We start from the raw sequence: 25,278 nt of genomic DNA, 5'->3' as shown, positions 1-25,278 counted from the left end.
GGGATGTGGATATGGGGGTGCAGGGATGGGGGTGTAGGTATAGGGGTGCAGGGATGGGGTGTGGATATGGGGGTGCAGAGATGGGGGTGTAGGTATAGGGGTGCAGGGGTGGGGTGTGGATATGGGGGTGCAGGGATGAGGGTGTAGGGATGCGGGTGCTGGGAGGCAGAGTGGATATGGGGCTGATGGAATGGGGTGCAGAGACGCAGGTGTAGGGGTGGAATGTGGATACGGAGGTGCAGGGATGTGGTGTGGATATGGGGGTGCAGAGATGGGGTGCAGGGATGGGGGTGCAGGGATGGGGGTGCAGGGATGTGATGTGGATACAGGGGTGCAGGGATGGGGTGCAGGGATGCAGCGTGGATATGGGGCTGCAGGGATGGGGTGCAGGGATGCGATGTGGGTGCAGGGGTGCACAGGTGGGGTGCAGGGATGCAATGTGGATATGGGGGTGCAGGGATGGGGGTGCAGGGATGGGGGTGCAGGGATGCGATACGGAGATGGGGCTGCTGGAATGGGGTGCAGACAAGCAGGCGCAGGGATGCAAAGTGGATACAGGGGTGCAGAGATGCGATGTGGATGTGGGGGTGCAGGGATGCAGCGTGGATATGGGGTGCAGGGATGAGACGGGGATATGAGGGTGCAGGGATGCAGGTGCAGGGATGCAGCGTGGATATGGGATGCAGAGATGCGGTATGGACTTGGGGGTGCAGAGATGGGGTGCAGGGATGCAGTGTGCGTACGGGGTGCAGGGATGCGATATGGACATGGGGGTGCAGGGATGCAGGTGCAGGGATGCAGTGTGGATATGGGGTACAGGGATGAGAGGGCGATATGGGGGTGCAGAGATGGAGTGCAGGGATGCAGGTGCAGGGATGCAGTGTGGGTGTGGGGGTACAGGGATGAGAGGGGGATATGGGGGTGCAGAGATGGGGTGCAGGGATGCAGTGTGGATATGGGATGCAGGGAAGCGATATGGGCATGGGGGTGCAGGGATGGGGTGCAGGGATGCAGTGTGGATATGGGGGTGCAGGGATGCAGAGATGGGGGTGCAGCAACACGGTACAAAGAGGGGGGGGAGCGAAGATGGGGTGAAGGCACACGAGGCCGTTACGGGGGCCCCGGAGCGTGGCCGGGAGGTGATGGACGGGACGCGGGGAGGGGTGCGGGGAGGTGTCTGCCTGTCTGTCTGTCTGCACCTCTGCGGGGGGGTGGCTGCACACCCCCACGCGTGTGAGCGGGGCTGCGCGGCCGGCTGTCCGTCTGTCCGCTCGGCCGGGTGTCCGTAGCCATGGCGACCTGAGCAGGGCTCCCCGCGGGGATGCCGGCCCCCCCAGCCCCGGCCGCGGGGGCTGCCACAGGTCGGTACCGGGGCGGCGGGAGCGGAGCGGGGCTGGGGGGGGGTCTCCCGGGGGGGGCTGGGGGCAGCCGCCATGGCGGGGATGGGCTTTGGGGACTCCCACCCCCCCCCAGCTCCAATGCTGCCAGGCAGTGACAAAGGGGCTGAGGTCCTAAGCCCGGGGAGAGCTTCCCTGCCCCCCCCCCTGCATCCTTGCCTTTGCCCCCCTCCCATATCCCCCTTTCTTCCTCCGCATCCCTCCTCTACCTCCCGGTTCCCTCCTGTGCCTCCGCCGATCTCCTCCCTGAACCACCCCACACCTTTCGCAGCCCCCACCTCGCAAATCCCTCCCCTCTCTGCCCCTGTCCCCCCCAGATTCCTCCCCCGCAGCCCCCCATATCCCCACTGCATCTCCCCCCGACTCCCATCGCTTTCCATCTCCCCCACATCCCCTCCTGCTCTGAGTCTGGGGGGGTTGAAGGAGCCTCCCCAGTCTGAGCTGGGCTGCCCCAGTCCCCGACCTCTGCCTGGGTGCTGGAAGCATCCCCGCACCCCCCCAAGCCACAGAGATGCTCAGGGTGGGGGGGGAGTGTGGGGGTGGACATGGGCAGGAGGATGGGGTGAAGTAGCGGAGAAGGTCCCCACGCTTCCCTGCTGTGGGGGGGACCCCAGACCCCAGCCGCTGGGGAAACTGAGGCACGGGACGAGTCTCGCCAGCGTGGCCACCAGCTTCACGTCTGCCCGGCGCCATCACAGCTCACCCCGCTGCGCCCGTGGCCTGGGCCTGGCTCTGCCCCGGGACTGGGATGGGGGGGACCAAATCCCACGGAGCCACGGCCATGGTGAACCCCAAAGCCCCAGGGAAAGCCACCCCACCGCCATGCGGAGAGGCCCTTGGTGACCTTTGCTTCCACGTGCCAAATCCTGCGCCAGGAGGCTGTGATGGACCCCGGCACGTCCCCAGGCCAGGGGACCCAGAAAAGTGGGGGGACAGGGGACCCAGAAAGAAGAAGGGACAGGGGACCCAGAAAGGAGGAGGGACAGGGGATCCAGAAGGATGGGGGGACAGGGGATCCAGAAAGATGGGGGGCATGGAACCCAGAAAGATGGGGGGACAGGGAACCCAGAAAGGAGGAGGGACAGGGGACCCAGAAAGGAGGAGGGACAGGGAACCCAGAAGGGTGAGGGGACAGGGGACCCGGAAAGAAGGAGGGACAGGGGACCTGGAAAGGTGGGGGGACAGGGGACCCAGAAAGGAGGAGGGACAGGGAACCCAGAAAGGTGCGGGGACAGGGGACCCGGAAAGAAGGAGGGACAGGGGACCCAGAAAGGTGCGGGGACAGGGGACCCAGAAAGGTGGGGGGACAGGGGACCCAAAAAGGAGGAGGGACAGGGCTGTGATGGAGCTTCGGCTCCCCATGCCGCTGGAGCATCCTTGAGGCTGCTCTCGCTTCCCACCCTGCCTCAGAGACGCACCGGGGGGGGAACACTCTCCAGGGGCTTCCCCCAGCCCCGCCACGGTCCCCCTGAGCCTTCAGCCTCACCGAGGAGCCTCCGCTCCCTTTCCCACCCCTCCTCCCCCTCCGCCGGCCCCGGTGGCTCCAGCCCAGGGCAGAACAATGCGGCCGGTCCAAGCCTCGGTGCAGCCCCGGTTCCCAGCCAAGCCCTCGCCGGGTGGGAAATCCGGGGCAGAGTAACCCAGTTTCTGCTCACAAGGAGCTTTCTGTCCCCGCCAAGCAAGGTGTCGGGGACAGAGGTGCCCTCCCGGGGCTCGGGGTCCCGGCCAGCGGGTGGGGGCACCGGGGGAGGCAGGTAAGGAGGCCTCGACGGGGCAGGATGCTCCTCAGCCGCATCCGGAGCGGGATGTCGGGGTGCCTCAGGGGTATCTCTGGTGTTGGGGGGACCCCAGGGCTTTGGTTTTGGTGGGTTTCTCGCCCGCAGCCGTCCCCGGAGCAGCCTGGGGTGGAGGATGGAGAACGGCTGCCAGGACGGCTGCGGGCGGTTTGTGGGGGCGATGGGGTGTTTGTGGGGGGCAATGGGGCGGTTTGGGGGGGCAATGGGGTGTTTGTGGGGGCGATGCTCAGCTTCGTGGGGCTGTTGGGGGGGGCAATGCGGTGTTTGTGGGGGGCAATGGGGCGGTTTGGGGGGCAATGGGGCAGTTTGTGGGGGGGCAATGCTCAGCCCCAGGTCTGTGTTTGTGGGGGCAATGGGGCTGTTTGTTTGTGGGGGGCGATGCTCAGCTTCATGGGGCAGTTTGTGGGGGCAATGGGGCAGTTTGTGGGGGTGATAGCTTCATGGGGCAGTTTGTGGGGGCGATGCTCAGCTTCACGGGGCGGTTTGGGGGGCAGTGGGGCGGTTTGGGGGGGCAATGGGGTAGTTTGTGGGGAGAAATGCTCACCTTCATGGGGCTGTTTGTGGGGCCGATGCTCAGCCCCAGGGCTGTGTTTTTAAGGGTGATGCTCAGCTTCATGGGGCTGTTTGTGGGGGGCGATGCTCAGCCCCAGGTCTATGTTTGTGGGGGCAATGGGAGTGTTTGTGGGGGGCGATGCTCAGCCCCAGGTCTATGTTTGTGGGGGCAATGGGGGTGTTTGTGGGGGGCGATGCTCAACTTCTTGGGGCTGTTTGTGGAGAAAATGGGGCTGTTAGTGGGGGGCAACGCTCAGCCCCAGGTCTGTGTTTTTAAGGGTGATGCTGAGCTTCCTGGGGCTGTTTGTGGGGGCAGTGGGGGTGTTTGTGGGGGGTGATGCTCAAACCCGCTGTCCACCCTCACAGCCAGCAGGAGAAACGACGCTGCTTTGCTCTCCCCCCAAAGATCTCCCCAAAACCAGGAAGGGAACCCAGACACCCCGTTTCCCCCCCCCTCGCCACCCCTCGGACACCCTACTCGGAGCACCCAAGCACCCCAGCTCCCATCCCGGCTCCCTCCGCCAGGCTTCGCTGCCTTCTCCGCGGGGCCGCGAAGCAGCGAGGAGGGAGCGGGCGCCCGCAGCCCCGACCTGCTGAGGCTCGTCCTCTTCCAGCAGGACTTTCTGGTTCCCGCCATCCCCGGCGGGGCCACGCTGGGCTGGGTTGGGTCCCAGCGAGCCCTGCCACGAGCCGGGCTGGGAGCTTGGGTATGGCCTCACCAGGGTCTTCTGGCCGCAGCCCCCCGGGGCCAGGCACCGGCCGGGGGTCGATGCTCCAGGGGTGGAGGTGAGCCAGCCCCGTCCTCGCCGGCCGGAGAGGTAAAGCCGCTCGCTGGGGACGGGGTGGCCAGGGAAGGCGTCCTGGGGACCACAAGGTTCTCGAGCAATTGCTCTTTCCCCATCGCTTCCAGCAAGAGGTGCAAAAAGAGCTGCAAAAGTGGGGGGTGGGACACAATTAGGGGCACCCCCTCTAATTTTATGAACCCTCCGGCCGCTGACTGAGCCGCAGGGAGGCATCGCTGGTGGGTTCGGGCGCTGTGGGGGTCTGCGGGGGTGAAGGCAGGAGCCTCCGGACACCCTTGTCCAAGCGCAGGGAGCCCGGCGGGGCGTGGGGACACGTCTGCCCGCGCCGTGGTGACAGTGGGAAGCTCTTGGCTGTGTTTAGGGGCCACGCGGGGTTTGAGACACCGGGGGCCCCAGGCCCCCCCCCCGCACTGGGTGCTGCCTTCCCCGCTTCTCGTTTCCGCTCGGTGACACGCAAGCCCGGCTGCGCTCGCCCTAACCCTCACCCTTCCAGCAGGGATGGTGCCGGGACCCTCGAGGGGTTCATCCCTGCCGCCCCCCGCCATGCCCGCGGCCGCCCTCCGCCTGCTCTATGCCATGGTGATGCCGGCCGCCATGCTCTGCGCCGAGCCCCTGCCCCGCGTCGCCTTCCCCAGCGGTGAGTGGGGCAGCGAGGGGGCGAGAGGGCTGGGGAGGGGGCTCATGGGGGGACAGCATCGCCTTGGGAGAGCACCCATCCCCAGGACTGAGCACCCAGCATCAGGGACCCACCGGCCGCTCTCAATCGCAGCCCCCTCCCCAGCTCGTTAACGCCTCTCGTTAGCCCAGCGAGGGGCTGGGGCGGTGGGGTGGTGGCAGCGGGGCTGGGGACGGGGCTGGTGGCAGCGGGGCGACGCCAAGGGCGACGGGGCCGCCGCGGGAGCGGGCGTAACGAGGCCGGTGGGCACCCAAACACCTTCGGGAGCGGGGGCTGGGTGCACCCCAGGGTGCCAGCTCTAGCAGGGCGACCTGGGCACCCATTTGGCACCCGGGGATCGGCTCAGGGCCACCCTCAGCGGGACAGGGCAGGAGGCAAAGCGAGGGGTTCGGGGTGCTGTGGGCCGGTGGGGTCCGGGCTGTGCCCCCCCAGCATGGCTGTGCCCCCCCGAGGCCCCCGCCCGCGCCGCCACTTCCCCTTCCCCACGCAGCCATTCCGAGAATTGCAAAATCTCCCTTTTCTTTTTTCCCCTGTTTCGGTGGCTGGCGGGGACGAAGGAGAACCCCTCGGCACCCAGCCGCGCCGGAGGGCACCGTGGGGGCTCGCAACCCCCTCCCCAGGCCGGCACCTCGGGGCGATGAAGCCCCCAACCAGAGCATCACCCCACGGCCATGGCCCCGAAGCATCGGGGATGATGCGAGGGACGCGCGGGCGTCGCGGCGTGGGGATGTCCAGCACCCAGAGGGGACCAGGACTGGGGGGGGGAGAGGTGGGGACCTGGAGGGGGAAGCGGGGACAGCGATGGGGGGGCCACGGGGGAAGCAACGCACCCCGTTTCCTACACGCGAGGGGACACGAGCCGCCATGGCAGCCGCTGCTGCATCCGCCCCGGGGGTTGGGGATGGGGGTGGGTGGTGGTGGGACACGCGCGTGTGCGTCCCGTGGCCCCCGCCAGCCCCCTTCGCTCCTGCCAGGGGACCCCCGCCGGACCCTGACCCATTTCAGCCAGGACAACGTCTCCCACTACGACATCTTCCTCCTACACGAGAGCGAGGAGGAGCTGTACGTGGGGGCTCGCGACCGGGTGCTGGCCCTCACCGTCGGCACCCCGGGCAGCATCCGTGCCAAAGCCTCGGTGAGCAGCACCTGCTTTTGGGTTGGGGGGGGAGAGCTTGTCCTCCGCCGTGCCTCAGTTTCCCCACTCGCGCTGGGCGGCCGTGGCCTGGCTCGGCGGCTGTGGACCGTCTCCCTGTCCCTCCGCAGATAGCGTGGGGACCCACGGCCGAGAAAACCTCCGAGTGTGCTTTTAAAAAGAAGAGCCAGGAGGTGAGACCGCACCGTGGGGGTTTTGGGGGGTGGGAGGTGTCCCCCAGAGCTGCTCAGCCCCCGCCTCTGCTCTTTCCCCTCCGCAGACCGAGTGCTTCAACTTCATCCGGGTCCTGGTGGCCCTGAACCAGACCCACCTCTACATCTGCGGGACCTACGCCTTCAGCCCCGCGTGCACCTACGTCGTGAGTGTCCCCCCAACCCTGGTCAAGGATGGGGACGAGGGGGGCTCTCCGGGTAAAATCCCGGCCCAGGAGCCCCACCGCGAGAAGCCCCCCGGGATGTGGGGTGCTGGGTGCCCCCCACACCCAGCTGCATCTTCGCGTTTCACGCGCTGAAGGAGCCCACGGTGTTTTCCAACCATGGCGGCCGGTGGCTTTTCGCCTGCCGGGTCAGACGCAGGCGGCAGAGCTCTGAGCTGGGGTCCCAGTTCCCTCAGGTGACCCCTGCCCTGCCTCAGTTTCCCCACTTGCTGAGCCAGAGGGTGCCCACAGCCGTTCCTGGCAGATCTGGGGTTTGGTTGAACTCCGTCGGCTGATTTTTCAATGGCTTCACGTTGCGTCAATGGCCTCCAGTTGCGTTGGGGGAGCTTCAGATTGGATATTGGGAAAAATGTCTTTACTGGAAGAGCGATCAGGCACTGGACCAGGCTGCCCAGGGCGGTGGGGGAGTCCCCATCCCTGGAGGGGTTCAAAGAACATGTGGATGTGGCACTTGGGGACATGGTTTAGCAGGCTTCATGGTGTTGGGTTGGCAGTTGGACTTGATGATCTTGGAGGTCTTTCCCAACCTTCACAATTCCATGATTCCATGATTTCATGATTCTGTGCTTCCTGCAGCACCTGGAGAACTTCACGCTGGTGGCCAGCGGCAGAGGACAACCCTTCCTGGACGGGAAGGGCCAGTGTCCCTTTGACCCCCAGCACACCCACACAGCCCTGCTGGTGGGTGAGTACGGGGTCGGTGGTCCCCACGGGTGGGCACCCATCCCTGCGATGGTGACGGCAAAGGGGGGGGGTCCCTGCCGCGCCTCACCCCCACCCCGTCCCTGACCAGACGGCGAGCTCTACGCCGGCACCATGAACAACTTCCAGGGCAACGAGCCCATCATCTCCCGCTCGCTGGGCAGCCGCACCCTGCTCAAGACGGACGCCTTCCTCCGCTGGCTCTCGGGTGAGCGGGGAGACGGGGCCTTGGGAGGACCCTCACGGACCCCCCTCAGCCCCCCTCCTCACCCCAGCTCCTCACCCACCCGCCCCGGCTGTGCCCCGCAGCCGACGCCGCCTTCGTGGCCTCCTTCAGCATCCCTGGAGATGACAAGGTCTACTTCTTCTTCGAGGAGACGGCCGACGAGTTCGACTTCTTCGAGCGGCTCCTGGTGCCGCGGGTGGCCCGCGTCTGCAAGGTGGGCGCAAGGATGGCGCTGGGGGACGCCGGGGACACCCAGCTCCCGTCGCCGCGGGGCTGAGCGTCCTCCCGGCTCCCACAGAGCGACGTCGGCGGGGACAAGGTGCTGCAGAAGAAGTGGACGACGTTCCTCAAGGCTCAGCTGGGGTGCTCGCAACCCGGCCGCTTCCCCTTCAACGTCATCCATCACGCCTTCGCCCTGCCCCGCCGCGGCGGCGGCGCCGACTTCTACGCCGTCTTCACCTCGCAATGGTGAGGGCCGGAGGCCGGGGGTGCCGCGGGCGCGCTGGGGACCCGCGTCGTCCCCACGGCCACCTCGCTGTCCCCGCAGGCAGGCGGGCGGGGCGGGCAGCGCGGCCGTCTGCGCCTACAGCCAGGAGGCTCTGGAGGAGGTCTTCGAGGGCAAGTACAAGGAGCTGAACAAGGAGAGCTCGCGCTGGACGGTCTACGGGGGTCCTGACATGAGCCCCCGGCCCGGCAGCGTGAGTGTTTCCTCCCCCCCGGGGGCCCAGACCCTCCCGCGGGACGCTGCTGGTCCCCGTGGGACGCTGCTGGTCCCCGTGGGGAGGGGGTTTGTCTGTCCCAGTTTGCCCAGTGCGCTCGCACTGGGGTGAAACGGTGGTGGTGTCGCAAGCGGGATGGGGTGCGTGGTCCTCCTGGACCCAGCTGGTGCCTGGTGGCCCGTCGCACCCCCTCCCCGTGCCTCAGTTTCCCCACTCCAGCGCCAACCCCGCTCTCCCCGCAGTGCTCCATGGGTCCCTCCTCCGACAAAGCCCTCACCTTCATGAAGGACCATTTCCTCATGGACGGGAAGGTGTCGCCCACCCAGGGGCGGCCGCTGCTGGTGAAGACGGACGTCACGTACACCCGCATCGCGGTGGACGAGACTCGCGGCGTCTCGGGGGTCACCTACCGCATCCTGTTCCTGGCCACGGGTGGGTTCACGTGGGGGGTACACTCAGGGCGCCTGGGCTCCCCTCCTACCCTCCCCTCGGCCCCCGACAAAACCCCAAACCCCGTGTCCCCCGCAGCGGAGGGTTCCCTGCACAAAGCGGTGGAGCTGCCCGAGGGTCCCCACATCGTGGAGAGCATCCAGCTCTTCGGGACACCGGAGCCGGTGAAGAACCTACTGCTGGCCCCACGGAAGGTACGGATGGGGTCAGGGGGTGACCCCAGAGCCCACCCCGAGCCCGGTACAAGGGGGGGACGGCTCAGCCCCACGCTTCTCCCGCCCCAGGGCATCCTCTACGTGGGCTACTCCGGTGGTGTCCTCCAAGTGCCGTTGGCCAACTGCAGCCTGCACCGGAGCTGCGCCGAGTGCGTGCTGGCGCGGGACCCGTACTGCGCCTGGCACAGCCTCGAGGGCTCCTGCCAGCCCGCCCGCGCCGCCGAGGACGCGTGAGCCGGGGGGCGGCGGGATGGGGACGGGGAGGGGGACACGGAGGGGAGCGGGGCGCTGATCCCGCTCTCCCGGCCGCAGGAGCGTCTGGCTGCAGGACGTTGAGGCGGGGAGCCCGGCCATCGCGTGCCACCGTGGGAGGACAGCAATGCCCCGAGCCCGGGGGCCGCCGGAGGACCCCGCCGCAAAGAGTTGAGTACGGGGACAGGGGCTGGAGGGTGGGGATGGGACGCGCGGGGTGCACCCCGTCACCCCGCTGTCCCCCTCGGCACCCCGCAGGGCTCAGCCCCCGGCTCAACGCCGTGGTCCATCTGCCGTGCCCCCGCCGCTCGGCCCTGGCCACCTACAGCTGGCAGCAGCCCGGCGGCCGGGGGTCCCGGGGGGACACGGCGCTGCTGCCCGACCACACGCTGGTGGTCATCGTGCAACGGGGGACGGCGGGCACCTACAAGTGCAAGGCCACCGAGAACGGCTACACCTGGACCGTGGCTCATTACCAGCTGCAGGACCCCAGCGGGGAGACCCCCCAGTCGGACGGGTTGGCTGAGGAGGGTTCGGCCTGGGGGTCCCCAGAGCCCGGGACCCCTCGGTCTTACTGGCTCCAGTTTGTCACCGTCAGCGTGCTGCTGGCCGTGACGCTGGCCGCGGCCGCCTGCCTGGCCCTCCTCGCCTACCATGACCAGCTCAAAGCCAGGAGCAAGGTGCGAGGGTGCGGCGCGCCCCACGGCCCCCCAGCCCAGCGCCGCGAGAAGGTGCCCCTCAACGGGGGGACCGGGGAGACCCCAGCGCCCGGGGGCCCCACCGAGGGGGAGGAGGAGGAGGAGGAGGAAGGCTCCCGCCCTTGCTGCCTCCAGCTTGATGGGGACGTCGATGCCGATAACAACAGGGTCCGTGTCCCGGCGGGGGACACGGCGTGACGCTGCCAGCGGGTTGGGGACACCGTGGGGAAGGAGTGGGGGAGGGATAGGACTGTGAAGGGGCTTTTTTTTCCCTTTTCTTTTCATTTTTTAATTTAATACACGTGTTTTACCAGAAGGTAACATTTTGGGGTAGCGGCGAGGGGCAGCGGGGCGGGATGAGCACCCCGGGGAGGGTTGGACGGGGCAAGGAGGTGGGATGGGGGGCGAGGGAAGGACGTGGGGACAGGGGAAGGACATGGGCACGGAGCGGGGGGACGCGGCCATGGGGGAAAGAATCGTGGCTGAGAGCAGGACATTGGCCGTGGGACAAGGACGTGGGGTGGGACAGGGACATGGCGTGGGGCAAGGACATGTTGTGGGATAAGGATGTGGGGTGGGACAGGGACGTCGGGTGGGACAGGGACATGGTGTAGGGCAAGGACGTGGCATGGGACAAGGATGTGGGGCGGGACAGGGATGTGGAGTGGGACAGGGACGTGGCATGGGGCAAGGACATGGGGTGGGACAAGGATGTGGGGTGGGACAAGGACGTGGGGTGGGACAAGGACATGGCGTGGGACAAGGACATGGTGTGGGACAGGGATGTGGGGTGGGACAAGGACGTGGGGTGGGACAGGGACATGGCGTGGGGCAAGGACATGGTGTGGGACAGGGATGTGGGGTGGGACAAGGACATGGGGTGGGACAGGGACATGGCGTGGGGGTGGACGCCGTCCGTGGGTGCTGCCGCTGGTGTCCCGCCAGCAAGAAAACAAATGTGGGATCCATCAAACCCCAGACCCACCGCCACGCTGGGTGCTGGGGGGGGACACCCCGCGTCGCCCCGACCCCCGCATGGCCACGGCGGTGGAGCCCCCCCCCTCCCCGACCCCGGCCTCGCCCGTGCTGCTTGGTTTGAGGACGCTGAGCCTTTTTTTTGACTCTTTCCAGACAACCCGGCTGTAAATTTCCCTGCTCTTTGTACATTGGATTTATTTTTTTGTAATTAAAACGGAAAAGCGGCCGTGAGGTGCAGCGCATCTGTGGCACACGCGTGTCCGAGGCGTGTGCGAGGCGTGTGCGGGGGCACCGCGTGTCCCCGCGCGCCATGGGGGTGTGCAAAGGCGTGACGCATGTGCAACGCACGCGGAGAACGAGCGTGCGGGTGCAACATGGGGGACACACGCACCCCTGCCCCACAGGAAGGGAGAAATGGCCCTCTCTGCGTCTCCGCTGTTTTCCCCTCCGTGCCCTCAGCCCTGCCAGCAGGCAGCACGCGGGTTCTGCCCGGGAAACGCAGGACTCGCACCCAGCCGTTAAGGGCAGCTGGCCCTTTAAGAGCCGTAAGTCGGCGCTGGCCCTTTAAGGCGAGGGTGCAGGCCTGCTGCTGCGCGCATGCGCGCTCCTCTCCCCGTGGGCGGCCGCCCTCTTTACTGCGACCGGAAGCGCGGGAGATCATTTCCGGAGTAGCCTCAGCCCTTCCCCAAGATGGCGCCGGCCCTCGGCCGCTGATTGGTCGGCCGGCGCACGAGGCTCCGACGCGTTGCCGCCGCCGCCGTTCACTTCCGGCCGGCGGGGGAAGTGGCCATGGGACGGGGCGGGAGCGGGCGGGGGGCTCCCGCCCGCCGGGCTGAGGTAAAGCGGGCGGCGGAGGCGGGGTCCGGGGCGGGAGGAGGAGGCCTGAGCGAGCGGCGGCGGGGCGGGAGGGGCCTGGTTACCGGGTGGAGAGCAGCCGGGGCGGGGGGTGTGAGGGGAAAGCGGGGTGAGGGGGAGCCGGGGAGGGTCGGTGCGCGGGGGGCGGGGGGGGGGCGGGGAGGGCCCCGGGCCGGGCGGCGAAGCTGAGGGGGGACGGACGGACACGACACCCACCCCACCCCCACACCCCCTCACCCCACCCCGCGGCTGAGCCCGGGGCGCGTGGGGAGGCCGCCGAGCCCCCCGCTGACCCCGAGCCCTCAAAGCGCAGCGCGTTTTATTTCTTTTTTATTTTCCCCTTGGCCAAAGGCGAGCGCGGGTGGCTTTGCCTCCAAGGCCTCGGCGTGTCTCTGCCTCGCCGAGCCGCCCGCGGAGGGGCTGCGGACCCCCAGCCAGGCTGGGTTTCCATCCGCGCCCACCCCGGGGCGAATCTAAGGAGCGCGAGGGTGAAGACTCTGAAAAACAGAACTGCCCGCTCAGACTGGGTTCGGCGCGGCGTGGGTGGAAGCCTTCAGATTTCAGAGACTCGTCGCGGGTTCGTTCGACCTCGTGCTTTCCCGCTTGAGAGCATCTCCCCAGGCAACCGCGGGGGCTGGGGAGGGCGGCCTTGCCGCTGGACGGTTCCCAGGCCGTCAGCTGAGGCGTTCGTATGCCGAGCAGGAGCCAGCCGTGGCTACACAAAGGCCCTGTCTTTATTCGCCAGAGACCCGTGTTTCGATACAGCCGGAGCGGTTTGGTGGGCGGATTGATGGGGGCCGCATTAAACGGGAGATCAGCCGGGGAGGGGTTCGTACGGAGTCGCGGTCTGCGTTTGGGAGACTGAAGCTGTGTCCTGCAGGTCGTACCGCAAACTAGCGAGAGAGCGGGAGCAGGTACGGGCTGCTTGGTCATCCGCTGCTTGAGTTTCTAAGCAGAAATTCAAGAAGTGATTTTCTGTTCATGGTGAGAAGTTGCCATCTGTACGGAACTGTTGAAGTGTCGTTTTGGTGCGGCAGCTGTTGGAGTGGCTCCGTGCCCGGGGAAGGAAGCTGGTGTATGTCATTTTGGAGGGCAGGTCAGTTCTTTTGAGATTTAGCAATTACTTTTAGATCGATCTCCCCAGATTTACTTGAAAGATCATCGAGGAGTTACTGAAGCGGCCTGCGACGGGATCGCTGCTCTGAGCAAGGCCATAGATTTAATTTCTGGAGGAATAAATGCCCTGAGCAAAGCTCTCGTCTCGGCGGAGCTAGGATTGTGGTGGGGGTGGACAAATCCAAGCATCCCTGGTGAGGCCGTCCCTCCTCACCTCCCCGCGGGAGGAACTTACGGCTGCGATGGCTGGCGGGTCCGGGGACGAACGTGACGTTGCCTTGGATCCTGAATGAAAGTAGTTACTAGTAGGAGTCCAAAGAAAGTACAGTTATTTTCTCAAGGAGGTTATGGCTAAAATGCTAAAAGGAAAGCACGATAGCACATACGACTAAATGAAAATCAAGGACACTTTATTATTTATTTATTTTCCTTCTTGCAGCGGTGAGGCTTTTTCTTCCTTACCTTCCCCGTGGGGAGCTCTGTGAAGTGCGGTTCAGTTTTTGGGTGGCAGAGGAATTTGGGGTGTGGACTAAACCCTCAGGCTTCACCAGGAAATTGCGTTGGCTAGATTTCATTTTGTTATTATTATTATTATTATTTTTAATAGAACAGTAAGCTAGTGGGACTCCTAACAAGAACAGAATAGTGTTTTCATAGCTGCTGTGTGCAGAGAATTCCTGTGTAGCAAGCTTTGTGCTGTCTAATTGTGCCTGTGTTAGTGAGCCAGTAATACTGTAATTATAATCAAAGCAATGCACCTTTTGTTTAGACAAGCCATGGTGTTTCTTGGGTGTTACCTGTCGAGTCAATTGACTGTGGCAATGAAATGTAGTTTTCTTTGTGCGAGGTGAAATAGGGTTTCCCCCCCCTCCCCGCGGAACCCGGATGGCCTTGGGTATTTTTGACTTCACTGTCCGTCAGCAGGGACCGTGGCAGCCACGGAGGCTGTTTGCTGCTGCTAAGCAAATATTTTGTTGGCGGATAGGCAATGAAATGGTCTGTTAATAGCCTCCCCCTCCCCCTAGTTTCATAATTGTAATTTCTTCTCTGTGCCAGAGGTAAATATTTGCCAATTGTTTCGTTCTTGCGTTCCTGACCCAATGGCTCTTGACTGTTTGAGCTCTCTTCCTGAAGCCTGCGATCTGGAGACGTTTATACCGGGGCCTCTCTGCGTGACGCTGATTTTACCTTGTGTAAAAAGGCCCCAGCCTGGTGTGTGGTTTTGACTGCCTCTCGTGTTACGCTGGAGTTCTCCCTCGGTCTCGATTCAGAGCGAATCTGTTTGCAGATCTCTGGTTTTGGCACGCTCAGTTCCAGTTCCTGCGTTCGCGAGCGGAGCTGCTTGGTATTGCTCTGCCCTCCGCCAGGCTCCCAGTACCCGCTCGCCGGAGCCTGGCATGTGAGCTGTGACGCAGCTGCAGTCGTGCCCTTTCTAATAATTCAGCAGTCTCTTATTCCTGAAGACCCGTGGGCTTTTTTTGGTACGGAAAGAAACTCCCTGTGATCAGTGAAATGATCGGTGTCGTGCTGGGTTGGTTCTTTGCGATGCTTGGCCCCGCGAGGAGGTTGGCTCGTGCCGAGCTTGGTTAATGGTGGAGCGCGTTAGAGCAAATTACGGCAGGAAGGGAGGCGGTGGAGCTGCCGAGAGCCTTGTCCTGGGGAAGGGGTTGCTGGTGGCTGCTGGGTGAGCCGCAGTGAGAGGTAGTGCATCAGGGGCAGGAACCAGGCGTGGGAAGGGTCTGCAAGGAGAGGGGGGGGGGGGGCTGAACCTCCCCTCCTCGCCCCTCGGTTCCCGATGCTCTGAATGGTGCCAGAATTGGAAGGCTGGCAGGTTTGTGAGTGTTGCCGTACCAGAAGCAACGACGCAGCAGTGGAAGCGAGGGTGGACTTTGCTCGCCTTAGCTGAAAAGCGCAGTTAGGCACCGCTCAGCTGAGAGATCCCCGGGCTGTGATTTTTAACCCTTTCTTTTCAGGGTCTCTGTCATCAACGTGAAGACTCTGCGTGGCCGTTTGCATTTACCTGGCTCTCCTGTTTTTGCTCCTCTTTTCACAGCCTTCTCTTCCCCTATCCCTGGCTTGCATCAGCTTTAGGAAGGTCGAAATGGAAACACCCAGAAAAAATCATGTCTGATTTTTGCAGGGAATCTGGGAACACAAATGGAGACTTGTCGCTTCCTTCTTTGCACAGAGCCTGGAACTGAAAAGTGACGTCCTGACGTCTAGGCACATCACGAATCTGAAATGACTGGGGAGAAGCTGCTTCGGCTGACAGTCCGTATTCCGGCGTGTTCGTTAAAAGGTAGCGCTCGCTGTTGGAGCAGTGCTCTTCCCCTGTGCATCTCAAACCGCTTTGCGCAGTCTGGCGAGCTCCGCTTTGCGGCGGAGCAGTCCGGACCGCAGTGAGAGCTGCCCTGTGTGCAGACTGAGTTTAACAAATGGCTGCGGTGACATCAGACGGTGCCGCCGTCCGTCGGCCCTGCTTCGTCAGGTTACGGTCCCGCCGCTCTGCCAGCAGAACGGTTGATGCAAGGGCGGTCTCTGTACTTCAGGAAAATCAGCAAAGTTAGGTGCCGTAGGTGGCTTTAGCTAACTTGGGTGCTGTGTTGCCTACAGAAAGTGTCTCTCGTTTCAGGTGCCAGCACTTCCAGTCTAGCCAGTCGAGACAGGAGGGCTGAGCCTGGATCTGCTCGGTACTTTTGAGGTAGGTCTGGGGCTTACCACCTCCCGTACCCCACCCCAAGGAGTCATGGAGGACAAACGCAACATCCCCATCATTGAGTGGGAGCACCTGGACAAAAGGAAATTCTACGTCTTTGGGATTTGCATGACGATGATGATCAGGGTGAGCGTTTACCCTTTCACGCTCATCCGGACGCGGCTGCAGGTGCAGAAGGGCAAGAGCCTATACAACGGAACTTTTGATGCTTTTGTGAAAATCCTGCGGACAGAAGGGACAGCTGGGCTCTACCGTGGCTTTTTGGTCAACACGTTCACCCTCATCTCTGGACAGTGCTACGTGACGACGTATGAGCTCACTCGAAAGTACGTGTCGCGGTACAACAACAACAACGCCGTGAAGTCTCTGGTGGCAGGCGGCTCAGCCTCCCTGGTGGCCCAGAGCATCACAGTGCCCATCGATGTGATCTCCCAGCACCTCATGATGCAGAGGAAGGGGGAGAGCATGGGCAGGTTTACGGTGCAGAACCAAGACGGCAAGCGGGTGTTGGTCTTTGGCCAAACCAAGGACATCATTGTACAGATTTTCAAGGCCGATGGCTTTAGAGGCTTCTACAGGGGCTATGTGGCCTCGCTGCTCACCTATATTCCCAACAGTGCAGTCTGGTGGCCCTTCTACCACTTCTATGCCGGTAAGTGAACGGAGACTTTGAATGTGTCTTAACCCAGGAGATATAGAAGCCCCTCGGATCGACTCTGAAACTCTGGACCCTGCGTGATTCGCTTTCTCTCTTTGATTTGGGGTAGAGCAGAACCCATCTTGAGAGAAACAGCTGTATCCAGCTGAAATGAACTCTGCAGATGTTGGGTGGAAGTTTAACAGAGCAGCGTTGGTTTAAACGCAGAGTTAAGAGCAGGGGTCTGAGTCCTAGAGGACTTAAAACTAGGTGGCTCTAGGCAAGAGGAACTTGGTGCGTCTGCCTTAACTTTCTCTTCCGCAAATCCCAAATAACGCTTACGTTCTGCGTGGCAGTGAGGGAGGCTGTTGTCTGGCGTTGGGCAGAGTTTTGAAGCCACTGTGTAAGTAGAACTTCTCTTTTCAGTTCGTGTGATCTCAGGAGTCTCGTATGTGGCAAAAGGACTTCCAGAGCCACAAATCTCGTAGCAAAACCAAACAAAGGCCAAAGCTGCCCTGGCTTTGTGTCTCGAGATCGTGCTTCACTTCCATAGCTTTAAAACTGGCACCAAACCTTGTGATATAGAACTACACTTAACAGTGTGTTCTCTCTGCCCAGCTCAGCTCTGGTAATCCTTAGGGTGTTCCCCAGCACTGAAGATACTGGCCAGCTAAGATGTACTTTTTCCTCCCATGATAATCCTTTAGATTTCTGTCATGCAGCTTTGCATGTGGTTTTCAGACTAGTGTTTACCTAATAGCAATCTGTCTAAACGTGATGCTAATGAGGCGTAGATTTCCCTGTACTAGGCTTAAAGTATATCTTGGAAATATCTTGGAAATTGCCTGCTTTTAAAAACATAAGTGCCTCGAATGTCTGGCTTGCTTTTCAGAGTAGGTGCATTGTGGTAGTGACGGGGAGCATTGGTTACGCGTCCGTGCTGCGTTGAAATGGCAACGGCAGCTTGGGATGTTGGTCCAGTCTGAACTTTTGGGGAGTGCTCCCGTCACTCTCCATGTCAGTAATTTTTAATACCAAAATCCACTTTATTAATTGTAAGACTTTCATGCCAAAAAGGTTCAGAAGTGGACATCTAAGAATGAGTAAGCTGATACGAGGAGAACAGAGCTTGCCTCTTTCAGATGCTTGCTCTCTTTCCTTGTCTTCTGCAGTGGAAGGTGATGCTAAATATTAAGTCCCAGCTGTCGGTACATCTCTATGCTGGCTGCATTTTTTAGTCCTCTGTCCCTGGATAGTGCTCTGGCCTCAGCTGGCAGCAGCAGGGGTCATTGAGCCTTCCTTGGGGGTCGAAGTACGTGATTCAGACCAGCGTTCTGGATCGCAAACGGAGCAGCTTCCTTCCCTCTTGCCAGGCAGTCACAACCACCACATCACCCAAAGAAGCTGGGGCTTTTGGACTGTCTTCCGTCCCGTTTTAACAGATATAAGTGTGGGAATTTCAAATCCCGTTTGCCAGGTGGTTGGAGCAGAATGAGGGAATCGCCGGGATGAGCAGTACGTAGCGCTTTCCCCTTCGAGATCCCGCGGCAGGGTACCGTGTAGATGTGTCTTAGACAGCGCGCTCGATGGTAGCAACAGCTTTCTGGATCTGTGTGAATCTCTGCCGACAACTTCCGATAGCCTCGTCTAAAGGTTTCCCTCCTGCCTTTTAAAGGGAGGTGAATGTTTCCATGCTCTCTTTTTGGGGACATACAAGCTTATTCTGTTTGCCCAGCAGGTCTGAGAGCCTGCCTTTGAGCTGATCAGAGGCTGAGTGACGGAGTGCCGGGGTGTTTACGGGCTTGCTCCCTGTGCTTTGCTAACTTTCAGGTTGATGTAGAAAGCAGCACTTAGATATGCCGTGGGAGGAGGTGACAGGTTGTAAAACAGGGATTCTGCCTGCTGCAAATCAGGCTAAATTAGCAGCTGGAGTTAAGGAGCTGATAAGCAGCCAGTTGTCTGAAACTTTACTCTCTCCCGTTCCCAGAACAGCTCTCTAGCTTGACTCCTAAAGACTGTCCCCATCTCCTCCTGCAAGCTATATCGGGGCCGCTGGCAGCTGCGACGGCTTCCACGCTCACCAACCCCATGGATGTCGTCAGGGCTCGGGTTCAGGTAAGAGCTCAGCCTGCCTGGCGCGTCTGTCTGCAGCAACAGCGTGATGCAGGGGTGGGGTTCGGTCTCGGCTCTTTGATCTCTGTGGCTTCAGGTGAGCTGCTCCCCTTCACTCTCTGTTCGTAGGTGTTTCGTCCTAGATATCGTGCTGCTTAATTGGCACTCGGCGTTAATAGGAGGCAGCTCAGGTAGTGAGGCTGGCTTCGCCTACCTGGCCTGCTCAAAAGAGGTTCCCCAGCAGACGTGGCATCCTGCAGAAAAGGAGAGGTGCTTCTAGCAGTGTCAGTTTTAGTCAGACTCGAGCCGTCGTGTTGATCCAGCCCCTGCTAGATGGGAGGAAGGAGGAGATAGGTCTAAAAATCCCGCTTAACTGCTACCTCTGCAGGACTTCGTGCATTCCCCCCACCCCCTTGGGGAGTTCTGGAGACTCGATCAGGGTTATTGGACTGGCTGGTCTGTAGTCTCTAGAGCCTTTGGTCAGAGCAGAAGCCCGGGGCAGCTCAGCATGACGTCTGGCAGCTCTGTGAATCTTTGTTCTGACTTTGCAGGTGGAAGGCAAGAGCTCCATCATCCTCACCTTCAAACAGCTCATGGTGGAGGAAGGTCCCTGGGGCCTGACGAAAGGCCTCTCCGCCCGCATCATCTCGGCCACTCCTTCCACCATCGTCATCGTGGTGGGGTACGAAACGCTGAAGAAGCTCAGCCTCCGCCCGGAGCTGGTGGATTCGAGGCACTGGTAGAGGCAGCTGGTGGGAGAGAAAAACCTTCCTTTGAACCCTCTGGATGTGGACTGTCACGGTTGGAAGCTCGGGAGGAGAGGCAGCTGCCATCTCGAGCTGGTTTCGCACTACAAGGCAGAAGCAAGAGCAGCTGCAGTTCACCTCCAGATTTGATCGTGGTGCAGTGCTCTGCTGCTGCTTCTGCTTCACACCATCGAAATGTGACCTTGGGCAACGCTGTTTGCCTGTGACGGTTCATTCAAGAGCAGCCAGCTGCGTGCGCGCATCTGGCGAGTTCTTACATCCCTTTTTTTTTTTTTTTTTTTTTAAATTAAAGACACACTGGCTGAAGCAAAAAGCCAGTTTATTCTTTAAATTATTTGAATCTTGCCAAACTTCCGAGGAGGGGAGTCAAAGAGACTGCAGCAGAGCCCTCTGGTGGGTTGGGTGCTGGCTGCAGTTGTACCGTGGGAAGCAAGAAGAGTAGAATAGACAAGTGAATTTCTCCAGTCACCCACATTTAATACTAGAAGATGCGAGAGGAGAATAACCTGGAACCACTGAAGACCTTCCTCGCTGCGTTTTGGATAGATCTGTACATACCTTTTCGTATGTTCTTGGAAACGTTTCCTATCTCTCATCCTGCAAGCAGCAAGCTGGCCGAGAGGCAAGTTAGGAGTTGAGCTGGCTGTTTGTAATTAGCCGATGGCAATTTTGACACCTAACCTGTGTTTTTAATCTGTTGTTATTTAATTATTTTTTTTTTAAATTTTTGTTTTAGGGAAGCTTATTCTGATTTCTGGGGGACTGAGTGGTTGTTCTGTGGCCTTGTTCGATGTGAGTGTCGGTACTGCATGCTCAGGTGGCCGCTGCCGCTTCCCGCCTTTAGTCAGTTTAAGTGCAAACGAAAGCAGAGTTTGGAAGTGTCAGATTGCTGCGCTGCCGGCAGCCACCACAGGAACGGAACGTGCTTTGAGCTACAGCTGGATGTGAGGTGGGGAAGAAAAAGGAGCTTGTACTGGCTTTTGATCCAGTTCAAACCTGACTGGCATGTTCATATTGAATAAGAAGTAATAGTTCACTAATACTTTGTAAGTTTAAATCCTGCTGATCCTGTTTGGGAAGGGCAAGGACGATTCTTTGCACACTCTGGCTGGATCAAAATCTTAAGCTGTGGCCTGTGTTTTTTACCAGATGAAAAGTTGCAGTTGAGGGATGAAGCAAGAGGCTGCTTTTGGGGAGGAGGGCTGGAAGGGATTGGTTGACTTCACTCTGCTGGTCTCAGTATTTGAGATTTGCCTGCCGTGACGCCAGCCCACGCGTGGTGCTCGTCCCAGTTCGCTGTACGTCTGCGAGGCGAGAGATCCACCTCCAAATAACCGATGTGTCGCCGTCCCCGGTCGTCTCACTGCCCTGATGCTTGGTTGTAGCGTTGATCCTGCCGAACTGCGGCCGGGCTCTTGGCTGCCTTTTCACCTGGGACTTGCACAGTGTGGCTCTCGCCTTCATCCCGACGTCCGCAGTTCAGCCCCGGCAGAGACGGGAGGTGCCACGGTTTCCGCTGGAGGCGGAACAAACACCAATGCTGCTGAAGTTGGAGGGGGATATTTATGTTTAAAGGCAAAACTTGGTTATAAGACACGGTACTCTGTAATGGGGTTGCAGATGAGTCGTCAAAGTCCTTTTCTTGTTTTCTGCAGCATTAAATAAGGTGATGTGTGTGTGAGCTGCTGCCAGAGCTGTTCGAGCAGCGTGTTTTGCCAGCTGCTCTTCCGTCGCATTGGTGGGGTTTAAAAGACGGCGCCGATCTGTAACACGCCTTTCTGTAACAGCGGATGCCGCTTTAAAAAGTGGGACAGCGGCACCGCAGGACCCCAAGGACGTATCCCAGGCGCGTGGTAGCCCCGTTCTCCCACAAAGGCAGCGGTAATACCGATATTAAAAGAAACAATAATCGTCAGCCTCTGCTGATTGCTGGCAGCATAAGTCTCGGTGCGTGTCCTGGAAGTGGCAGACAGCCCGGGTGTAGGGCTTAGTGTTCCTCTCTTAACCAGCGATGTTCTTGACGACTAATAAACTTCAGAGACCTTCCGTTGGAGTTTACGAGCGCTTTAGTCGCAGGGAGTGAGCTTGCCAAGGCCTCTGCCCGTTTCTGTCATTTCACCACGACGCTTTCTTGGCTCGAACGCTTTGCTTTCTGAGTAGCACTAGGAGGGACCCGACCAGCAGAGACTGCCTGGAAAAGCCATGGCAGGGACTGCGCGCAGAGCTGAACACGCTGGGGAAAACCGGGCTGAAGCGGGTGTAGTGCCTGAAACCATGGGTTAGTTACACGCTCGCATCCTGGCTGACGAACCAGTAACACGGGCAAGCAGTGTCTTGACAAGGGGAAAAACGGGTGCTCTCCTTTTTCTGTCCTGAACTTGGATTGTTCTTCCCCCTTTCCAGTTCTTGGGGCTTGGTGGTTTTATTTCGTTAAATAACGGAGGACGTCACCCAGGCGGAGGGGGGTGGGGGTTTCCACGGGGATCTCGGGAGAGGGTTTATTGTATTTGTCGCTCTGCTGTTTATTTAGTTCGCTGTCTCCAGCCGTGATGCAGCGGATGAAGCGTTTCAGCCCTCTGTGACTTTTTATTCCCTTTTTTTTTTTCCCTTCCCAAAGGCGGACGCCTTTCTGCCCAGCTCTGTTTCGCAGGGCCCATAGGCGGCCGAGGCCCCGCCCCTTGCGGCCGAGGCCCCGCCCCGCAGGGCTCATACGCCTCTGCGAAGCAGGGCGGACGCGCCCCACCCCGCATGCGCGGTCCCTGCGCAACCACCAATGGCAGCGGCGCCGCACTGTGGCGGCAGCCAATGGGAAGCGGCGGCGCGATCGTTGGGCGGCTGAACATGGCGGCGGCGGGGAGCGGCGCTGAGGAGGCCGCGGCGGGCGGCCATGGCGGAGGCGGCGACCACCCGTCCGTACCGGCGGCTCCGGGGCGAGCCCAGGTCTTCACCACGGTGGTGGACACCTTCCTGGAGAAGCTGGTGGCGGCGGGGAGGTGAGGCGGGAGCCGGGGCGGGGCGGTGGGGGCCTGGGCCTGGGCCTGGGCCTGGGCCTGGCCCGGTGACGCCCTGCCCCGCCGCTTTTGCAGCTACCAGAGGTTTGCCAACTGTTACCGCTGCTTCTACAAACTGCAGCCCGAGGTGACCAGGAGCATCTACGATCAGTTCATAGCCCAGCTGCAGACCTCCATCAAGGTGAGCGGGGCAGCCGGCCCGGTTCGTGAGCGGCAGAATCGGAGAGCTGAGGGTTCTGGGCCCCGGAGAGCGGCACAGAGAAGGCCAAGCGCAGGGTCCCGCACCCGGCTCGGGAGACCCCCGGTATCGACGCAGGCTGGGGGTGAAGGGACTGAGAGCAGTGCTGCCGAGAAGGACGTGGGGTGCTGGGGGACGGGAAGCTGGCCGTGACCCGGCGATGTGCACTGGCAGCCCAGAAGCCAACCGCGCCCTGGGCTGCATCCCCAGCAGCGTGGGCACGGGGCGAGGGGGGGGTTCTGCCCCTCTGTCCCGCTCTGCTGAGCCCCCCCGGGAGTCCTGCGTCCAGCTCTGGAGCCCTCAGCACAGGACAGAGCTGGAGCTGTGGGAGCGGGACCAGAGGAGGCCCCAGCAATGACGCGAGGGCTGGAACCCCTCTGCTGGGAGGAAAGGCTGGGAGAGCTGGGGCTGGGCAGCCTGGGGAGGAGAAGGCTGCGGGGGGAGCTTAGAGCAGCTGCCAGTGCTTAAAGTGGGCTTGTAAGAAAGATGGGGACGGGGTTTTTAGCAGGGTCTGTTGCGATAGGACCAGAGGTGATGGTTTTAAGCTGAAAAGGAGTAGATTTAAACTGGAGATAAAGAAGACATTTTTTACGCTGAAGGCAGTGAGGCGCTGGCACAGGTTGCCCAGAGAGGTGGGAGATGCCCCAACCCTAGAAACATTCAAGACCAGGCTGGACGGGACTCTGAGCACCCTGACAACAGCCTGAAATTCCAGCCCAAATCTTTTCCTAGTAACGGATCGGGGTGGAGAAAACTGCAGCTGGTGGGAAGAAGAGGAGGAAAACCTTAAGCTGCTGCATCCGTCAGCTCCCAAGCAATACGCTTAGCACTCACGCAAAGGTTGCTCATGGCAGGGGGTTGGGCTGGATGGCCTTTAAAGGTCCCTTCCAAGCCAAACCGTTCCATGATTCTTCCAGACCTCTTTTACTACCTCAGAAAGAGCTGCAGAGTCATAGAATTGTTTAGGTTGGAAAGGATCCTCACCGAGTCCAGCCCTAACCCAGACACTGCCAACTCCTCCACTAAGCCATCACCCGAAGAGTCCAGCGCAGGGCTACGAGGATGAGGAGGGGACTGGAGCATCTCTCCTCCGAGGAGAGGCTGAGGGAGCTGGGCTTGTTCGGCCTGGAGAAGAGAAGGCTGAGAGGGGACCTTAGAAATGCCGATCAATATCTGCAGGGGGGGGTCAGGAGGACGGGGCCAGGCTCTTCCAGTGGTGGCCCAGCGACAGGACAAGGGGCAATGGGCACAAACTGGAGCAGAGGAAGCTCCAGCTGAACCCGAGGAAGAACTTCTTCCCTCTGAGGGTGCCGGAGCCCTGGCCCAGGCTGCCCAGGGAGGCTGTGGAGTCTCCTTCTCTGGAGATATTCCAACCCCCCTGGCCGTGGTGCTGTGCAGCCTGCTCTGGGTGACCCTGCTTGGGCAGGGGGTTGGGCTGGGGGTCCCCCAGAGGGCCCTCCCAACCCCCCCCATGCTGGGATTCTGTGAAGCACCACGTCTTTCGGATACCTCCGGGGACGGTGACTCAGTACCTGGTGATTCCCAGGACGTCGCCTTCCTCCGGGGAAAAGCGAGGGCTCGCAGGCAGGATGACGTCCGCATCGGTTCGGTTCGGGTCCTGCTGATTCCCCACGGTGTCCTTCCTTCGCAGGAGGAGATCCAGGAGGTGAAGGACGAAGGGAACCTGGAGATGCTCTTTAATTCACTGGATAAGATCGTGGAGGAGGCAAAGAACCAGGAGGAGCCCGCGTGGTATGGCTGGGCTCGTGGCAGGCCGTCTGGGGAGCGTGGAGGCGTGTTCCATCGAGGGTGAAAGTTTGGGTCGTGTTGCTGTGTCCCGTGGGCCTTGTGCTGCAGGGGGATTTTTTTAAACCTCGTGTATCTTAACAGCGATGTCACTGTATCTAAAACATCGGAAAAAATCGAGGTTTATCTATGCTTTTGTTGGTCGTGTCGCTGTCTGTGCCTCCTCAGTGCGAGGAGGAGGTGAGTGGCGCTGGGCAGCTCGCCTCTGATTGACAGGCAGGCTGACGGCGTGGTTCCAGCGGCAGAGCTCGCGTCGACGCCCCGCGGGCTGCCTTCCCCCCCCCCCCCGTGGCTGCCTTCCCCCCCCCCCGTGGCTGCCTTCCCCCCTCCCCGCGGGCTGCCTCCCCCCTCCCCGGGGCTGCCTCCCCCCCGCCCCCGGGGCTGCCTCCCCCCCCCCCCCCCCGGGGCTGCCTTCCCCCCCCCCGGGGCTGCCTTCCCCCCCCCCCCCGGGGCTGCCTTCCCCCCCCCCCCCGCGGGCTGCCTTCCCCCCCCCCCCGGGGCTGCCTTCCCCCCCCCCGGGGCTGCCTTCCCCCCCCCCCCGGGGCTGCCTTCCCCCCCCCCCCGGGGCTGCCTTCCCCCCCCCCCCGGGCTGCCTTCCCCCCCCCCCCGGGGCTGCCTTCCCCCCCCCCCGCGGGCTGCCTTCCCCCCCCCCCCGGGGCTGCCTTCCCCCCCCCCCCCGGGCTGCCTTCCCCCCCCCCCCCGGGGCTGCCTTCCCCCCCCCCCCCGGGGCTGCCTTCCCCCCCCCCCCCGGGCTGCCTTCCCCCCCCCCCCGGGGCTGCCTTCCCCCCCCCCCCGCGGGCTGCCTTCCCCCCCCCCCGGGGCTGCCTTCCCCCCCCCCCCGGGGCTGCCTTCCCCCCCCCCCCTGGGGCTGCCTTCCCCCCCCCCCCCGGGGCTGCCTTCTCCCCCCCCCCCGGGGCTGCCTTCCCCCCCCCCCCCGCGGGCTGCCTTCCCCCCCCCGGGGCTGCCA

At 61.8% G+C, this 25,278-nt stretch overlaps 3 protein-coding genes across 11 annotated transcripts in view; all 3 read left to right on the top strand.

Annotated features, from left to right (window-relative positions):
* Positions 1 to 1,237: 1,237 nt before the first annotated feature.
* SEMA4A (semaphorin 4A) lies at positions 1,238 to 10,331 on the top strand. Of its 6 annotated transcripts, none has more exons than XM_075445396.1 (15): positions 1,238 to 1,361; positions 5,045 to 5,185; positions 6,199 to 6,359; positions 6,488 to 6,550; positions 6,637 to 6,735; positions 7,390 to 7,498; positions 7,607 to 7,723; positions 7,825 to 7,955; positions 8,040 to 8,209; positions 8,289 to 8,439; positions 8,703 to 8,892; positions 8,989 to 9,104; positions 9,195 to 9,355; positions 9,438 to 9,547; positions 9,636 to 10,331. In XM_075445396.1, exons 1-15 carry the CDS (start codon positions 1,322 to 1,324, stop codon positions 10,271 to 10,273), a joined length of 2,397 nt encoding a protein of 798 aa, XP_075301511.1. In that variant the 5' UTR covers positions 1,238 to 1,321; the 3' UTR covers positions 10,274 to 10,331. The 6 variants fall into 6 exon arrangements, with proteins under 6 accessions (XP_075301511.1, XP_075301510.1, XP_075301513.1 ...); XM_075445395.1 differs by having other exon boundaries at positions 5,042 to 5,185; XM_075445398.1 differs by lacking the exon at positions 1,238 to 1,361 and adding an exon at positions 3,053 to 3,151.
* A 1,480-nt stretch (positions 10,332 to 11,811) lies between these two features.
* On the top strand, positions 11,812 to 19,537 carry SLC25A44 (solute carrier family 25 member 44). Of its 4 annotated transcripts, none has more exons than XM_075445409.1 (5): positions 11,812 to 11,890; positions 15,165 to 15,323; positions 15,657 to 16,392; positions 18,365 to 18,492; positions 19,041 to 19,537. In XM_075445409.1, the coding sequence occupies exons 3-5, from the start codon at positions 15,771 to 15,773 to the stop codon at positions 19,230 to 19,232; spliced, it is 942 nt and encodes a 313-aa protein (XP_075301524.1). In that variant the 5' UTR covers positions 11,812 to 11,890; positions 15,165 to 15,323; positions 15,657 to 15,770; the 3' UTR covers positions 19,233 to 19,537. The 4 variants fall into 4 exon arrangements, with proteins under 4 accessions (XP_075301524.1, XP_075301528.1, XP_075301525.1 ...); XM_075445413.1 differs by having other exon boundaries at positions 11,829 to 11,890; positions 15,213 to 15,323; XM_075445410.1 differs by lacking the exon at positions 11,812 to 11,890 and adding an exon at positions 12,172 to 12,485.
* A 100-nt stretch (positions 19,538 to 19,637) lies between these two features.
* PMF1 (polyamine modulated factor 1) overlaps positions 19,638 to 25,278 on the top strand; it is a 6,944-nt gene continuing 1,303 nt past the window's right edge. The window contains exons 1-4 of the mRNA XM_075445414.1: positions 19,638 to 21,534; positions 21,874 to 22,249; positions 22,343 to 22,448; positions 24,157 to 24,257. Coding sequence (XP_075301529.1) covers positions 21,459 to 21,534; positions 21,874 to 22,249; positions 22,343 to 22,448; positions 24,157 to 24,257 — 659 coding nt within the window. The 5' untranslated portion in view covers positions 19,638 to 21,458. The remainder of the gene's footprint in view (positions 21,535 to 21,873; positions 22,250 to 22,342; positions 22,449 to 24,156; positions 24,258 to 25,278) is intronic.

This window comes from Opisthocomus hoazin, chromosome 30 (assembly GCF_030867145.1).
Source record: "Opisthocomus hoazin isolate bOpiHoa1 chromosome 30, bOpiHoa1.hap1, whole genome shotgun sequence".
Classification (NCBI taxonomy): domain Eukaryota; kingdom Metazoa; phylum Chordata; class Aves; order Opisthocomiformes; family Opisthocomidae; genus Opisthocomus; species Opisthocomus hoazin.
This window is presented reverse-complemented; position numbering and strand designations above follow the sequence as displayed.